Raw genomic sequence first — 12,748 nt, forward strand, 5'->3', positions numbered from 1 at the left:
GAGAGGTAGAGAGAGAGAGGTAGAGAGAGAGAGGTAGAGAGAGAGAGGTAGAGAGAGAGAGGTAGAGAGAGAGAGGTAGAGAGAGAGGTAGAGAGAGAGAGGTAGAGAGAGAGAGGTAGAGGTAGAGAGAGAGGTAGAGGTAGAGAGAGAGAGGTAGAGGTAGAGAGGTAGAGAGGTAGAGGGAGGTAGAGATGGGGTAAATATTTGAGTTTGTTGTCTGTTGTTGGAAGGAAGTACAGTCGGGGTCATAGAGAGTTATTTTGTTCACGCACTAAAATGTAATTCCAGTATCACCTCAGATTTACCTCCTTTGTTTCAGTTGTTATTAAATGATGCATATAGGGAAGCTGATGTAATACACATACACATTATATCAGCTGTTATGTTAATCAGGTTTCTGAAAGTATGATGGAGCTAAGTAGAGTGCCAGAGTGTGCGAGTTGTGTTTTTCTGTTATTCAGTTGACTTCACCAATAACTGGATTTCTCTTACCACAGTCCATTTTCCTTTTTTCATAGACAGTATTATTTCATTACACTGGCATAACTATTCTGTTATTAACGGGATACTTTAATCTGCCAGACAGCATATCTCTCATTATGTTCATATTTGTTGTGAACCAGTTGAATGTGTGAATAGGTCTGGCAGGGATATAGTCTAAGATCAGGGTTCTATTCAAATCAACAGCGCTCTCATTTTGCCCCAGCGCATAGCTGTGGATTTGCATTGCTAATTATTGCAGAGCATAATTAGTGAACATGCTTGGATGTGGTATGTCAGGAGATCTTTACCCCTTCAGAAAGCTAACCTCTGTCTCTGTGTCTCTGTTCTCTTCCAGCCGCTCCCTGTTACTCCAAGCCCCCGTCCCTGTTGGGTCCTTACCCCCGCAACCCTCCCTTCGACTACCCCTGGGGCTTCAATCCTTACCTCTCAGGGGCCTTCTCCCTCAACAACTGCCCCAAGCTGCCCCCCGGCTCCCTCTATCCCTCCCACTTCTACCCCAACCCGCTGCAGACCAGCCTGGGCCAGCTGCCTCACCCCTTCTCCTCCCTACTCCCCCCGGGGGAGGTGGCAGGAGGGGGGGAGAGAGGAGCAGCGGGCCAGACCGGGGTTACTAACGGCACGGCAGGTGGGCAGCCCAGACTCTGCTTGCCTCCTTATCCTGGTGCTCTGTCGCTGGGCCGAACAGACATTCTCAACGGGGGCTCTGTGGGTGAGAGGGAGAGAAGGGAGACCAATACCCCAGGCACGGAGCCTGGGTTGGGAATAGGGTTAGGGTTAGGGCTGGGTCTGGGAGGAATGGTTCTTGGTGGTGGTGCTGGGGGCGACAGAGCCCATCGGAGCGGCGAGGCAGGGTGAAGCAGGACCCAGAGTCAGACTCGGACCTGGAGATCACAGATCTGAGTGACTGCAGCTCAGACAACGAGCCTGACTTCAGCATCACCAAGGAGACCAGGCTGAGTGGTCGATCACAGATCCTGGTGGAGGGGAAGAAAGGGGGAGCACTGCCACCTCTCTCCTCCCTCCCTCCCCCCGTGTCCTCCCATCCCCTCAAGAGCCTGGTGCCCCTCACCGCTCCCCATCCGTCCCTCCCTCTATCCCTCTCTCCCTCCATGGCTCTGGTTGAACGGCACAGGGAGACAGAGACTCTAAAATTGATCCACAGCTAATAGATTCTATTAGATAACTCTCTCTCTTTTTCTCCTCTCTCTCCTTCTCTCTTTCGCTCCCTTCATCTGTTATGTTGTCCTTTATTTGAGCCATCTTGCCCCGTCTCTCTGTTTTTTTCTTCCTCTCTCTCTCTCCACCCTTCTTCTCTCTCTCTCCACCCTTCTTCTCTCTCTCTCCACCCTTCTTCTCTCTCTCTCCACCCTTCTTCTCTCTCTCTCCACCCTTCTTCTCTCTCTCCACCCTTCTTCTCTCTCTCTCCACCCTTCTTCTCTCTCTCCACCCTTCTTCTCTCTCTCCACCCTTCTTCTCTCTCTCTTTACATGTGTACTTGTCCAACATAGCTGAGCTAGTGAGCTTGCTGATTTCGACATTACTGAGAGTGTTCCATGTTTCAGATGTATGTGTACTACTTATTCATCATGTTCTCCCACACATTTTATTGTCTCAAGGTTTCAGTGATATTTTGAGCTTTAACAGCATTGCACGTTGTTCTGTGCTATTCACATGTTACTGCAATGGGTCCATCAAACTGCATAAATATAACTCAATGTATAATGAATTACATTAAAATATAATACTAGAACAATAATAAACAACACTACAATACACACACTTAAGATTAATTGCAATAATGGCCACATGAAATGATATCTGACAGAGAAATTACTTTAGTTTTTGGGGATTCCTTTTCTTGGGTACCGGTATGTATTTTTCTGTTCAAAACATAGTCAAACATTGCCAGCTGGTGGTCTTTATAGGAGACTGCTACAGTTCATTGTTTGTTGGGAAAAATGATCATCGCCCAAATCCAAACAATTAGTCATTTTGCTCTGCTAATGTAATGCTCTGGTATTGTAATGCACATTTCTAACTCCATACTTGTTTGTTTGTTATTGTTTAATGCTCATTTAAATTGCTTAACTTTCTTCAGTGAGAGGGAGAGAAAGAGAGAGAGAGGAAGAGAGAGCTGGACAAATCTAGAATTTGTATCAATATTTCATTGTATATATTTTATTATGGTGTACATTACATTTAATTATTATCAGTATTATAAAAGTTCGCTGTGTTGGTGTGATTTAATTATGTATTTTAAATAATGTTGGGAAATTGACAAGTATAGGTGTATTCAAGTTTTAAATAATGAACAGCAGTCAGAGTATCTGCGCTGGAAAGGTGTTTTTTCTATGAGGAGGACTCATATATGGGGAATTGTCTCATATTTTCTCAACCCCAGCTAAATGTGCCCTTTGGTCATTTTCCAAGATGCCCTTTGGGTTTAAATATTCTGGTAGTGTTATTTTTATAGTTAGCATTCACCCAGTGTAACTGTTCTGTCATTTCTCAAATGGGAATAATATTGGTTTCAGCACATTCTTTCAACTACAATTACAACAAAAAAAATGTAGATTATTTTTGAGTCTAAGCTTTTTATCCATGGCAACAGTTAGGCAATAGCTCCCCTGGTAGAAATTCAAACAAGAGGTACAAAGTATCTCAAAACCAACTAGGGACATTCCATGTTGCTCACTTTGAAGCACAGAGTGCATACTAACTACCCCACATTGTACAGATTCATATGCTATGGTTTGTAACAGGTGGCGGTGTAACATTAGGTGTGAAAGCCCTATTGTAAAGGTCATGTAATTCTATATTTGTTGGATTCTACCAGAAATCTCTGTTTCATGATCTCTGTGTGGCATTTACCAACACCACTGTAAATACTCTTTCCTTTGTGAATGTATGTGTAAACACATCCAAAATGATCATGCCGTGAAATAATGTCACATTTCTTTGTTTTATTGTAAAGAGGAAAAATGGAAAGATATGAATAACTTCTAAAGCAATAAACATTATTCTGGAGATTGGACTGTTGTTGGCACTGAACTCATTGTGTGAATGTGTGTGCTTTACACAGTAAGAGGCTCCTATAGGCCTGCTTCAGACCTCTGGTGTAGAGCATCCTTTCTCCACAGGGTGGCGAACCTGGACCTATATTACAATGTAATGACCTTATCTGGTCTACATGAATAGTTTGCATTATATCATGGAAGGGTTTGATTTAATGAGCATGAGTAACAATTGGCCATGGTTTCCCTTAGTCTTATTCGTCTTGCATGTGTAATTGACTGAGTTCAACGAGTTGTAATAGTCAGGGTAATGGGACAGCATATGCCATATGGCCTCCTCTCCCAAGGATATGATGTCATGAAAATCTACCGCCTACCTTTATTAAACGTGTTGATTTAAAAAGTCTAGAAATTGCATAGTTTTCTCTACATAGTGTGCACTGACCAGTGCACTATAAAGTGAATAGGGTGGGGGTGGGGTGGGGGGGGGGGGTAGTGAAGATCGGATATGAAGAAGGGAAATTAAGAAGATGACAAACCAAGATAGGTGCATGCCCTAAACTTTCACAAACAGCCAACACTACCTAAATCGGAAATACTTTGTGTGATAGCCTAAACAGAAGCATTGCCTCTACTGGATATTCCTACATTTATGTATGGATGCACTAGTTCAGGGTTTCAATACTGTTCAATAATTGACATAATGCGTTCAATTCCATAATTAATATTTCAACACGGATTACATTATGTGTGAAAATATAAACTTGACTCCCATGGGTAGTCGAGGGGACCGAATACCGTGTAACACAATCTAGTATGGTAGCCCATCAGGAAACAACTGGGGATGGAAAAAGTTACATGAAAACCAGATTTTATATAGCTAGATCATATTGAAAACTGTATTATTACATCAAACCAATATATTTTGACATCGTCATGCATGACTTTGCCAGTGGTTTATGTAGATAAAATAATCAGGCAAGGGGAAATTGTGCACTTGAATTTGTACTTCCGCGTACAATGTTTTTTTCCAGCGACATACGACAACTTTCGAACAGCGAACCATAATAGACGTTTGTCAGTCTTTTTTTTGTTGCTGTATTTTGAGGTGAGTACCTCGTTGAAACATTTTGATAATATATTTAACATGTACATACGTTCGATGCTTAGTTACTTATAAAAAAACTTGGGATTTAATGAGGTTATTCCGCGAGTAAAGGCTTGTCTCTCGCTAGCCAGCTCACCAGACAGCCTTTAGTTAACGTCTAGCTAAAGGAATGTTGTGTTTGGCTACAGTCTAGCGGGAACATCTCGTTCTCTCGAGTACAAAAATCAGGTGTTTTAGAGTTAATTAAACACTATTTTCATTACAGAGTAGGACTTGCTGAAGTATATTGGTATTTGAAGGGTACGTGTCAGGTCGCTTGCTAATTTGTTGTTCATTTAAGTGATATTTTTTAGCAGGCTACAAAGTATCGCTATCCGTCATGTTACAAAAATGTTGCAAAGAGCATAATTGTAAAATGACTCGCAACATTGTAGCCTATTATTTAATGTAACTCTGTAACTATAGCAGTTATTGCCAGCAATGTGGCCAGGCCTACGTGCAATGATTTGCTTGCCTATGTATTTTTTTTACGAGTATTTCAATGTGACATTTAAAATCTAAAAAGTATATTTGATCAAATAACATTAATAGCCATGTTTGATTTAGCTGAGCCTAAAGTCTGAGTGGTTTTTTTGGGGACATAATTACACATACATTATACTGATTAGATTGTTAATCATTATCAAAGGTAGATAGCCTACTGATAGCAAGTTATGAGATTGTACCAGTAGGTTTATCTGTAGCATATTTCTCCTGCACTCCAGTTGATCACACTATTTTTCTCTTTCTATATGAAAAGTACAGCAGCTATACAAACACACATCTGTCACTGGAGTCCATCCCACTTTTGGCCCTTTTTGTCTAACTCCCCTCCCCTTTGTCTAACTCCCCTCCCCTTTGTCTAACTCCCCTCCCCCATCGTTCTGTTTAATCCTCTACAAATCAAAATCAAATAAATGTATTGATTGCATATGCAGATGTTATCGCAGCTGCAGCGAAATGCTTGTGTTTCTAGCATCCAACAATGCGGTAATAGTACCTAGCAATACACAACAATATGCACATAATCCAATAAGTACAAATAAAACATTTCAGAACGAGCAATGTCAAAGTCTGTAATATATATAAACTGGTATAGATAGTATATTAATATAAGAAGTGGGTACAGCAGTAGTTATATAGGATGAGCCATGACTAGAATACAGTATATACATATGAAGTGGGTAAAACAGTATGTAAACGTTATTAAGGTGACCAATGTTCAATGACTATGTACATAGGGCAGCAGTCTCTAAGGTGCAGGGTAGAGTACCGGGTGGTAGCCAAGTCCTGTAGTAACAGTGACTTAGAAATTCTGGGGTCAAAGATCAAGATAATAATATACAGTTGATGTAGGAAGTTTACATACATCTTAGCCAAGTACATTTAAACTCAGTTTTTCACAATTCCTGACATTTAATCCTAGTAAAAATTCCCTGTCTTAGGTCAGTTAGGATCACCACTTTATTTTAAGAATGTGAAATGTCAGACTAATATAATAATTTTTTTCAGCTTTTATTTCTTTCATCACATTCCTAGTGGGTCAGAAGTTTACATATACTCAATTAGTATTGCCTTTAAATTGTTTCACTTGGGTCAAACATTTCGAATAGCCTTCCACAAGCTTCCCACAATAACTTGGGTGAATTTTGTCCCATTCCTCCTGACAAAGCTGGTGTAACTGAGTCAGGTCTGTAGGCCTCCTTGCTCGCACACACTTTTTCAGTTCTGCCCACACATTTTCTATAGGATTGAGGTCAGGGCTTTGTGATGGCCACTCCAATACCTTGACTTTGTTGTCCTTAAGCCGTTTTGTCACAACTTTGGAAGTATGCTTGGGGTCATTGTCCATTTGGAAGACCCATTTGCGACTAAGCTTTAACTTCCTGACTGATGTTTTGAGATGTTGCTTCAATATATCCACATCATTTTCCGTCCTCATGATGCCATCTATTTTGTGAAGTGCTCCAGTCCCTCCTGCAGCAAAGCACCCCCACAACATGATGCTGCCACCCCCGTGCTTCACGGTTAGGAGGGTGTTCTTCGGCTTGCAAGCCTCCCCTTTTTCCTCTAAACATAAAGATGGTCATTATGGCCAAGCAGTTCTATTGTTGTTTCATCAGACCAGAGGACATTTCTCCAAAAATTACGATCTTTGTCCCCATGTGCAGTTGCAAACCATAGTCAGGCTTTTTTATGGCGGTTTTGGAGCAGTGGCTTCATCCTTGCTGAGTGGCCTTTCAGGTTAAGTCGATATAGGACTTGTTTTTACTGTGGATATAGATACTTTTGTACCCGTTTCCTCCAGCATCTTCACAAGGTCCTTTGCTGCTGTTCTGGGATTTATTTGCACTTTTAGCACCAAAGTATGTTAATCTCTAGGGGACAGAATGCGTCTCCTTCCTGAGCGGTATGATGGCTGCATGGTCCCATGGTGTTTATACTTACATACTATTGTTTGTACAGATGAACGTGGTACCTTCAGGCATTTGGAAATTGCTCCCAAGGATGAACCAGACTTGTGGAGGTCTACAATTTCTTTTGAGGTCTTGGCTGATTTCTTTACATTTTCCCAGGATGTCAAGCAAAGAGGCACTGAGTTTGAAGGTAGCACTTGAAATACATCCACAGGTACACCTCCAATTGACTCAAATGATGTCACTTAGCCTCTCAAAAGCTTCTAAAGCCATGACATAATTTCTGGAATTTTCCAAGCTGTTTAAAGACACAGTCAACTTAGTGTATGTAAACTTCTGACCCACTGAAATTGTGATACAGTGAATTATAAGTGAAATAATCTGTCTGTAAACAATTGTTGGAAAAATTACTTGACTCCAACCTAAGTGTATGTAAACTTCTGACTTCAACTGTACCTGATCAGACCTAGAGGGTTGGGCCAATATCCATGGTTTGAGTTGATCAACACTTATTTAGCTGTTTAGTTTCGCAGGCTCAATTGAACTCCAAAAATAACTTTGTCTATGTGTTACTAAGGGACTGAATTGGGCCTTCAACATATCAACATTGTGAATGCTGAATCACAAAAAAATGTTGCTTTAGGTGCTATGTATGACCTTTGCTCAGAATCTGAACAGCACTCTGTCTCAAGTCCAGCCATGGTCTGTTGTTATGGGCCTGTGGGTTGACCTGTAGTTGTTTTGGAGTAGTTCTGTAGCTGAACTGATCAGATGGGACGTGATGCTGAAACGACGGTTGGGCTTGGAGCGTTGTGATGTGTCAGCGGCGACACTGAACTACAGAGGCTTCCTGTCTCTGTTAGAGGAACAACAACACTTTTCTGTCATCCCTCCCTCTTTCTTTCTTTCTCTACATCTGCAAGTGCAGTCTTGCCTGAAGCTCAAAGGGTACCGTCTCTTCCTTTTAAAGGAATGTGGGCTATTTAATTGAAAGTTCTTTCTTGTCTCTCACTCACACACATACTAGGGCTGGGCTATATATCGAATTTGATCATTTTAATTCATGTTTTGGCGTGAAATCCAAATGCCCGTATCGCAAGAATCAATTGTTTTTATGAGCGTTTTATGTCCGCTTGTTCTCATCATGTTCTCATCATGTTGTCTTTTTGGTCTCATTTCCTTTGCTTCTTCTGCTGAGACTGTGCATCTTTCCATTTACACATGAACATCAAGCCCCTTCCCCCACACACTCAGCCCCTCCCCTTCACACACTCAGCTCCTCCCCCTCACACCAAGCCCCTCCCCCTGCTACTCACAACAACAAAGATAAGAGATCACTGCTTCCTCTGACAAGCTGTTTCAACTCGCTATTTGCATTTGAGGTTTGGTCCAACAGAATGGGTCATAAGGAGACTGAAAGACATTGAGACATTATTTTACTGTAAAAGAGGAGTTAACCTTTCTAACTATATCATTTGTATGTCTCAACTCCTCAAATTGGGGGCAGAGCAGACTCTACTGAAACAGGAGTATCAATAAACGTTGATTTTGGAAAATGAATGCTCAGTTTGTCGCTCGCGGTGGCATTGCCGCTAGCAGCATTTTAGCCAAAGACTGTTATAGCATAAAACACCATTATATAAGGAATTTGTTCTCATTTTCAATGGCAACTCGTTCTCGTTCTGAGAAATAAGATAGCCATTGGATTTCAACATCTGAACAAAGTGGACAGGATAGCATGCTGTTCAAACAGTTGGAGACGGACAGAAGGGTGTGTTCATAACAATTCAACTGTTAGACCTTGTTAGCAAATAGATTCAAGTTGGCTGAAGTTGAAATATAAAGATTTGCTGGCTTCTCGCTAGCACGTGTGCTTGAGAGGTTGTTGATGAGACCGGTGTTAATTTTCTATAGTCCTTGCTACAAGAAGTGAATCATTATTAGTGAATGTGCATGATTTGTAATAAAAATGACATTTTCATAGACAGACTTGAAAGCCAGATCAGTGATTATTGTAAAAAAGCATGTTAAACTATTTTGATTAAATAATTAGTGCGTTTTATGGTTGTTGAAGGCTTATATTTATTCCAGGTATAATTGAACAAGTCCTGAATTCATTTGATTATTGCTGACTGTTTGAAATGCAGTGTATTTGACCTTTAATTGTACAACAAAGCCTATTTAGAGAAACTGTATATATCGTGAATATATACATAAGTTAGAAAAAATGGAGATATGATTTCTAGGCCATATCGCCCAGCCCTAACAAATGCACGCACGCACACACACTCCCCACCCGCCGCCAATCCCTCTCTCAGGTACACAATCCTATTCTCTCAGGTACACCATCCCTCTCTCAAGTACACAATCCTATTCTCTCAGGTACACCATCCCTCTCTCAAGTACACAATCCTATTCTCTCAGGTACACCATCCCTCTCTCAAGTACACAATCCTATTCTCTCAGGTACACCATCCCTCTCTCAAGTACACAATCCTATTCTCTCAGGTAAACCATCCCTCTCTCAAGTACACAATCCTATTCTCTCAGGTACACCATCCCTCTCTCAAGTACACAATCCTATTCTCTCAGGTACACATCCCTCTCTCAAGTACACAATCCTATTCTCTCAGGTACACAATCCTATTCTCTCAGGTACATAATCCTATTCTCTCAGGTACACATTCCTATTCTCTCAGGTACACCACCCCTCTCTCAGGTACACAATCCTATTCTCTCAGGTACATAATGCTATTCTCTCAGGTACACATTCCTATTCTCTCAGGTACACCACCCCTCTCTCCGGTACACATTCCTATTCTCTCAGGTACACACTCCTATTCTCTCAGGTACACATTCCTATTCTCTCGGGTACACATTCCTATTCTCTCGGGTACACATTCCTATTCTCTCGGGTACACATTCCTATTCTCTCGGGTACACATTCCTATTCTCTCAGGTACACATTCCTATTCTCTCAGGTACACATTCCTATTCTCTCAGGTACACATTCCTATTCTCTCAGGGCATTAATAGAGGAATCCCAGTGCTTGATTAGGCCTAGTGTAGTTACAGCTGAGATACACTGAGCTCAGTAACTAGGCCAGAGGGTTACGACCAGACAACAAGCAGATGGTGGAATATAGCCTACTACCCACAATGCAACAGCCAGGGGGCTGTCCCTCTGGACAAAGGGGCAACTACTAGGGATTCCCTATAGGACTACTTGTCTTTCTTAGAAAAAAAACATCTCAAACATGTCGAACATGCTGTTCAGTTTAGCTATAAAGGCATGTTGAGAAGTGTAATCTGCAGTGCAGATTCTTATGTTAATCAAGTGTAATGAAGAGTGCCACTCTCGTGTGTGTGTGTGCGCTATGCCGTCCTGCGTCTCCCTGGCATGACGGAAGGATCTGAAAGCAGCAGCACTAATCCTGGCCTTGAGCAAGATGAAGCTGAACACCTTCTAACCCAGAACCGTGTGTGTTCATCAGTGTGTGCGTACTGTATGTCCGTTTGCAATTAGCCTAGTGTGCATTCCAGACGACAGTTAAATGAGACGTGTATTTGTAATAAGTGGAGATTGTAACGGCAGGGTGGGTGATGGTTCTCAGGTAGCCTAGCTCAGGGTTATTCTCAGGTAGCCTAGCTCAGGGTTATTCTCAGGTAGCCTAGCTCAGGGTCATTCTCAGGTAGCCTAGCTCAGGGGTATTCTCAGGTAGCCTAGCTCAGGGTTATTCTCAGGTAGCCTAGCTCAGGGTCATTCTCAGGTAGCCTAGCTCAGGGGTATTCTCAGGTAGCCTAGCTCAGGGGTATTCTCAGGTAGCCTAGCTCAGGGTTATTCTCAGGTAGCCTAGCTCAGGGTTATTCTCAGGTAGCCTAGCTCAGGGGTATTCTCAGGTAGCCTAGCTCAGGGTTATTCTCAGGTAGCCTAGCTCAGGGTTATTCTCAGGTAGCCTAGCTCAGGGTTATTCTCAGGTAGCCTAGCTCAGGGTTATTCTCAGGTAGCCTAGCTCAGGGTCATTCTCAGGTAGCCTAGCTCAGGGTCATTCTCAGGTAGCCTAGCTCAGGGTCATTCTCAGGTAGCCTAGCTCAGGGTCATTCTCAGGTAGCCTAGCTCAGGGTCATTCTCAGGTAGCCTAGCTCAGGGTCATTCTCAGGTAGCCTAGCTCAGGGTTATTCTCAGGTAGCCTAGCTCAGGGTCATTCTCAGGTAGCCTAGCTCAGGGTTATTCTCAGGTAGCCTAGCTCAGAGTTATTCTCAGGTAGCCTAGCTCAGGGGTATTCTCAGGTAGCCTAGCTCAGGGTTATTCTCAGGTAGCCTAGCTCAGGGTTATTCTCAGGTAGCCTAGCTCAGGGGTATTCTCAGGTAGCCTAGCTCAGGGGTATTCTCAGGTAGCCTAGCTCAGGGGTATTCTCAGGTAGCCTAGCTCAGGGTTATTCTCAGGTAGCCTAGCTCAGGGTTATTCTCAGGTAGCCTAGCTCAGGGTCATTCTCAGGTAGCCTAGCTCAGGGTCATTCTCAGGTAGCCTAGCTCAGGGTTATTCTCAGGTAGCCTAGCTCAGGGTTATTCTCAGGTAGCCTAGCTCAGGGTTTTTCTCAGGTAGCCTAGCTCAGGATTATTCTCAGGTGAACACAGGTAGCTCTGGTTTACTGTCAGCTTGTACAGTAGAAGTGCTTATCTCTCTCTCCTGTCTGTCAGTGTGCTGTGTCAGCCCTGTAGCACAGCCATGTAGTTCAGAACTGTCCAGGACCAACCCACTGTCCTCTGATACACTAGGTAGAGACAGAGGAATGGAGCTGAACATGTGTGAAGGAGATGTGTGCAAGGTGGTGACATACCCAAGCCCTGATTGAGTCTCTGTGTGTGTGTGTGTGTGTGTGTGTGTGTGTGTGTGTGTGTGTGTGTGTGTGTGTGTGTGTGTGTGTGTGTGTGTGTGTGTGTGTGTGTGTGTGTGTGTGTGTGTGTGTGTGCGTGCGCGCGCATAGTCTAATTGTACATACTGTATGTGGTATACAGTTGTCTGTGTATTATGTCTTAGTATTAGGCCTTGTGTTTGTGTGTCTCTTTTTGTGTTGGCTGGCAGACATACAGACAGGTGTGACATGGAAACAGCTCTGCCCCTCAGTCAGAATGTGAGTCAGACTGGCAGAGAACAGGAGGGAGAGAAGGAGCTCTTTCATTCCCTGGGTCAGGGTGGAAAAGACTGGGCTTCATGGACTGTGTTTACTCTTGGGGATGGATGGCAGGAGAGAGAGGGATAGGGGTGGGTGGGATAACTTGCAAGAAGTGGGACTTGAACAAGAGTGGAGGTTTAGACACACACCACCATTACGAGAACAAGCAGCCTCCATGTTGACAGTACAGCAGGGCTGATGAGGTTTCCAGTGTAATCAACGAGAAGGGGCCCTAGGACATGACACTATCTTAACATTTACATCTCTGAATGAGTTGTATACACATTAAGTTCTAAAAGTCTGGTTAGAAAAGGGGGAGACAGAGCTGTATGACTAAATCTGAAGAGAGTAATTATTAGGCCATTTTCACTGAGAAATGTAACAGAAATGTCCAATAATGATGCTAGCTGCAGTATGTGGTTCATGGTGCCTCAGTAATAGAGCGACGTTAAGATGGAGGATGTGAATGCAGCAGGACTGCGTTGCATG

The 12,748-nt window shown here is 42.8% G+C and overlaps 2 protein-coding genes across 5 annotated transcripts in view; both read left to right on the forward strand.

Annotated features, from left to right (window-relative positions):
* The window catches only part of LOC135563945 (ETS domain-containing transcription factor ERF-like), a 62,838-nt gene extending 59,302 nt beyond the window's left edge, over window positions 1-3,536 (forward strand). Inside the window, 2 exon segments of the mRNA XM_065007935.1 lie at window positions 839-1,320; window positions 1,323-3,536. Coding sequence (XP_064864007.1) covers window positions 839-1,320; window positions 1,323-1,670 — 830 coding nt within the window. The 3' untranslated portion in view covers window positions 1,671-3,536.
* An 800-nt stretch (window positions 3,537-4,336) lies between these two features.
* LOC115125572 (rho guanine nucleotide exchange factor 1-like) overlaps window positions 4,337-12,748 on the forward strand; it is an 81,285-nt gene continuing 72,873 nt past the window's right edge. For 3 of the 4 annotated variants that reach the window (XM_065007937.1, XM_065007938.1, XM_065007939.1), the window contains exon 1: window positions 4,337-4,626. In XM_065007937.1, the coding sequence (XP_064864009.1) occupies window positions 4,459-4,626 (168 nt within the window). In that variant the 5' untranslated portion in view covers window positions 4,337-4,458. The remainder of the gene's footprint in view (window positions 4,627-12,748) is intronic. The other variant, XM_065007941.1, reaches the window with a different exon arrangement.

This window comes from Oncorhynchus nerka, linkage group LG3 (genome assembly GCF_034236695.1).
Source record: "Oncorhynchus nerka isolate Pitt River linkage group LG3, Oner_Uvic_2.0, whole genome shotgun sequence".
NCBI classification, from domain to species: domain Eukaryota; kingdom Metazoa; phylum Chordata; class Actinopteri; order Salmoniformes; family Salmonidae; genus Oncorhynchus; species Oncorhynchus nerka.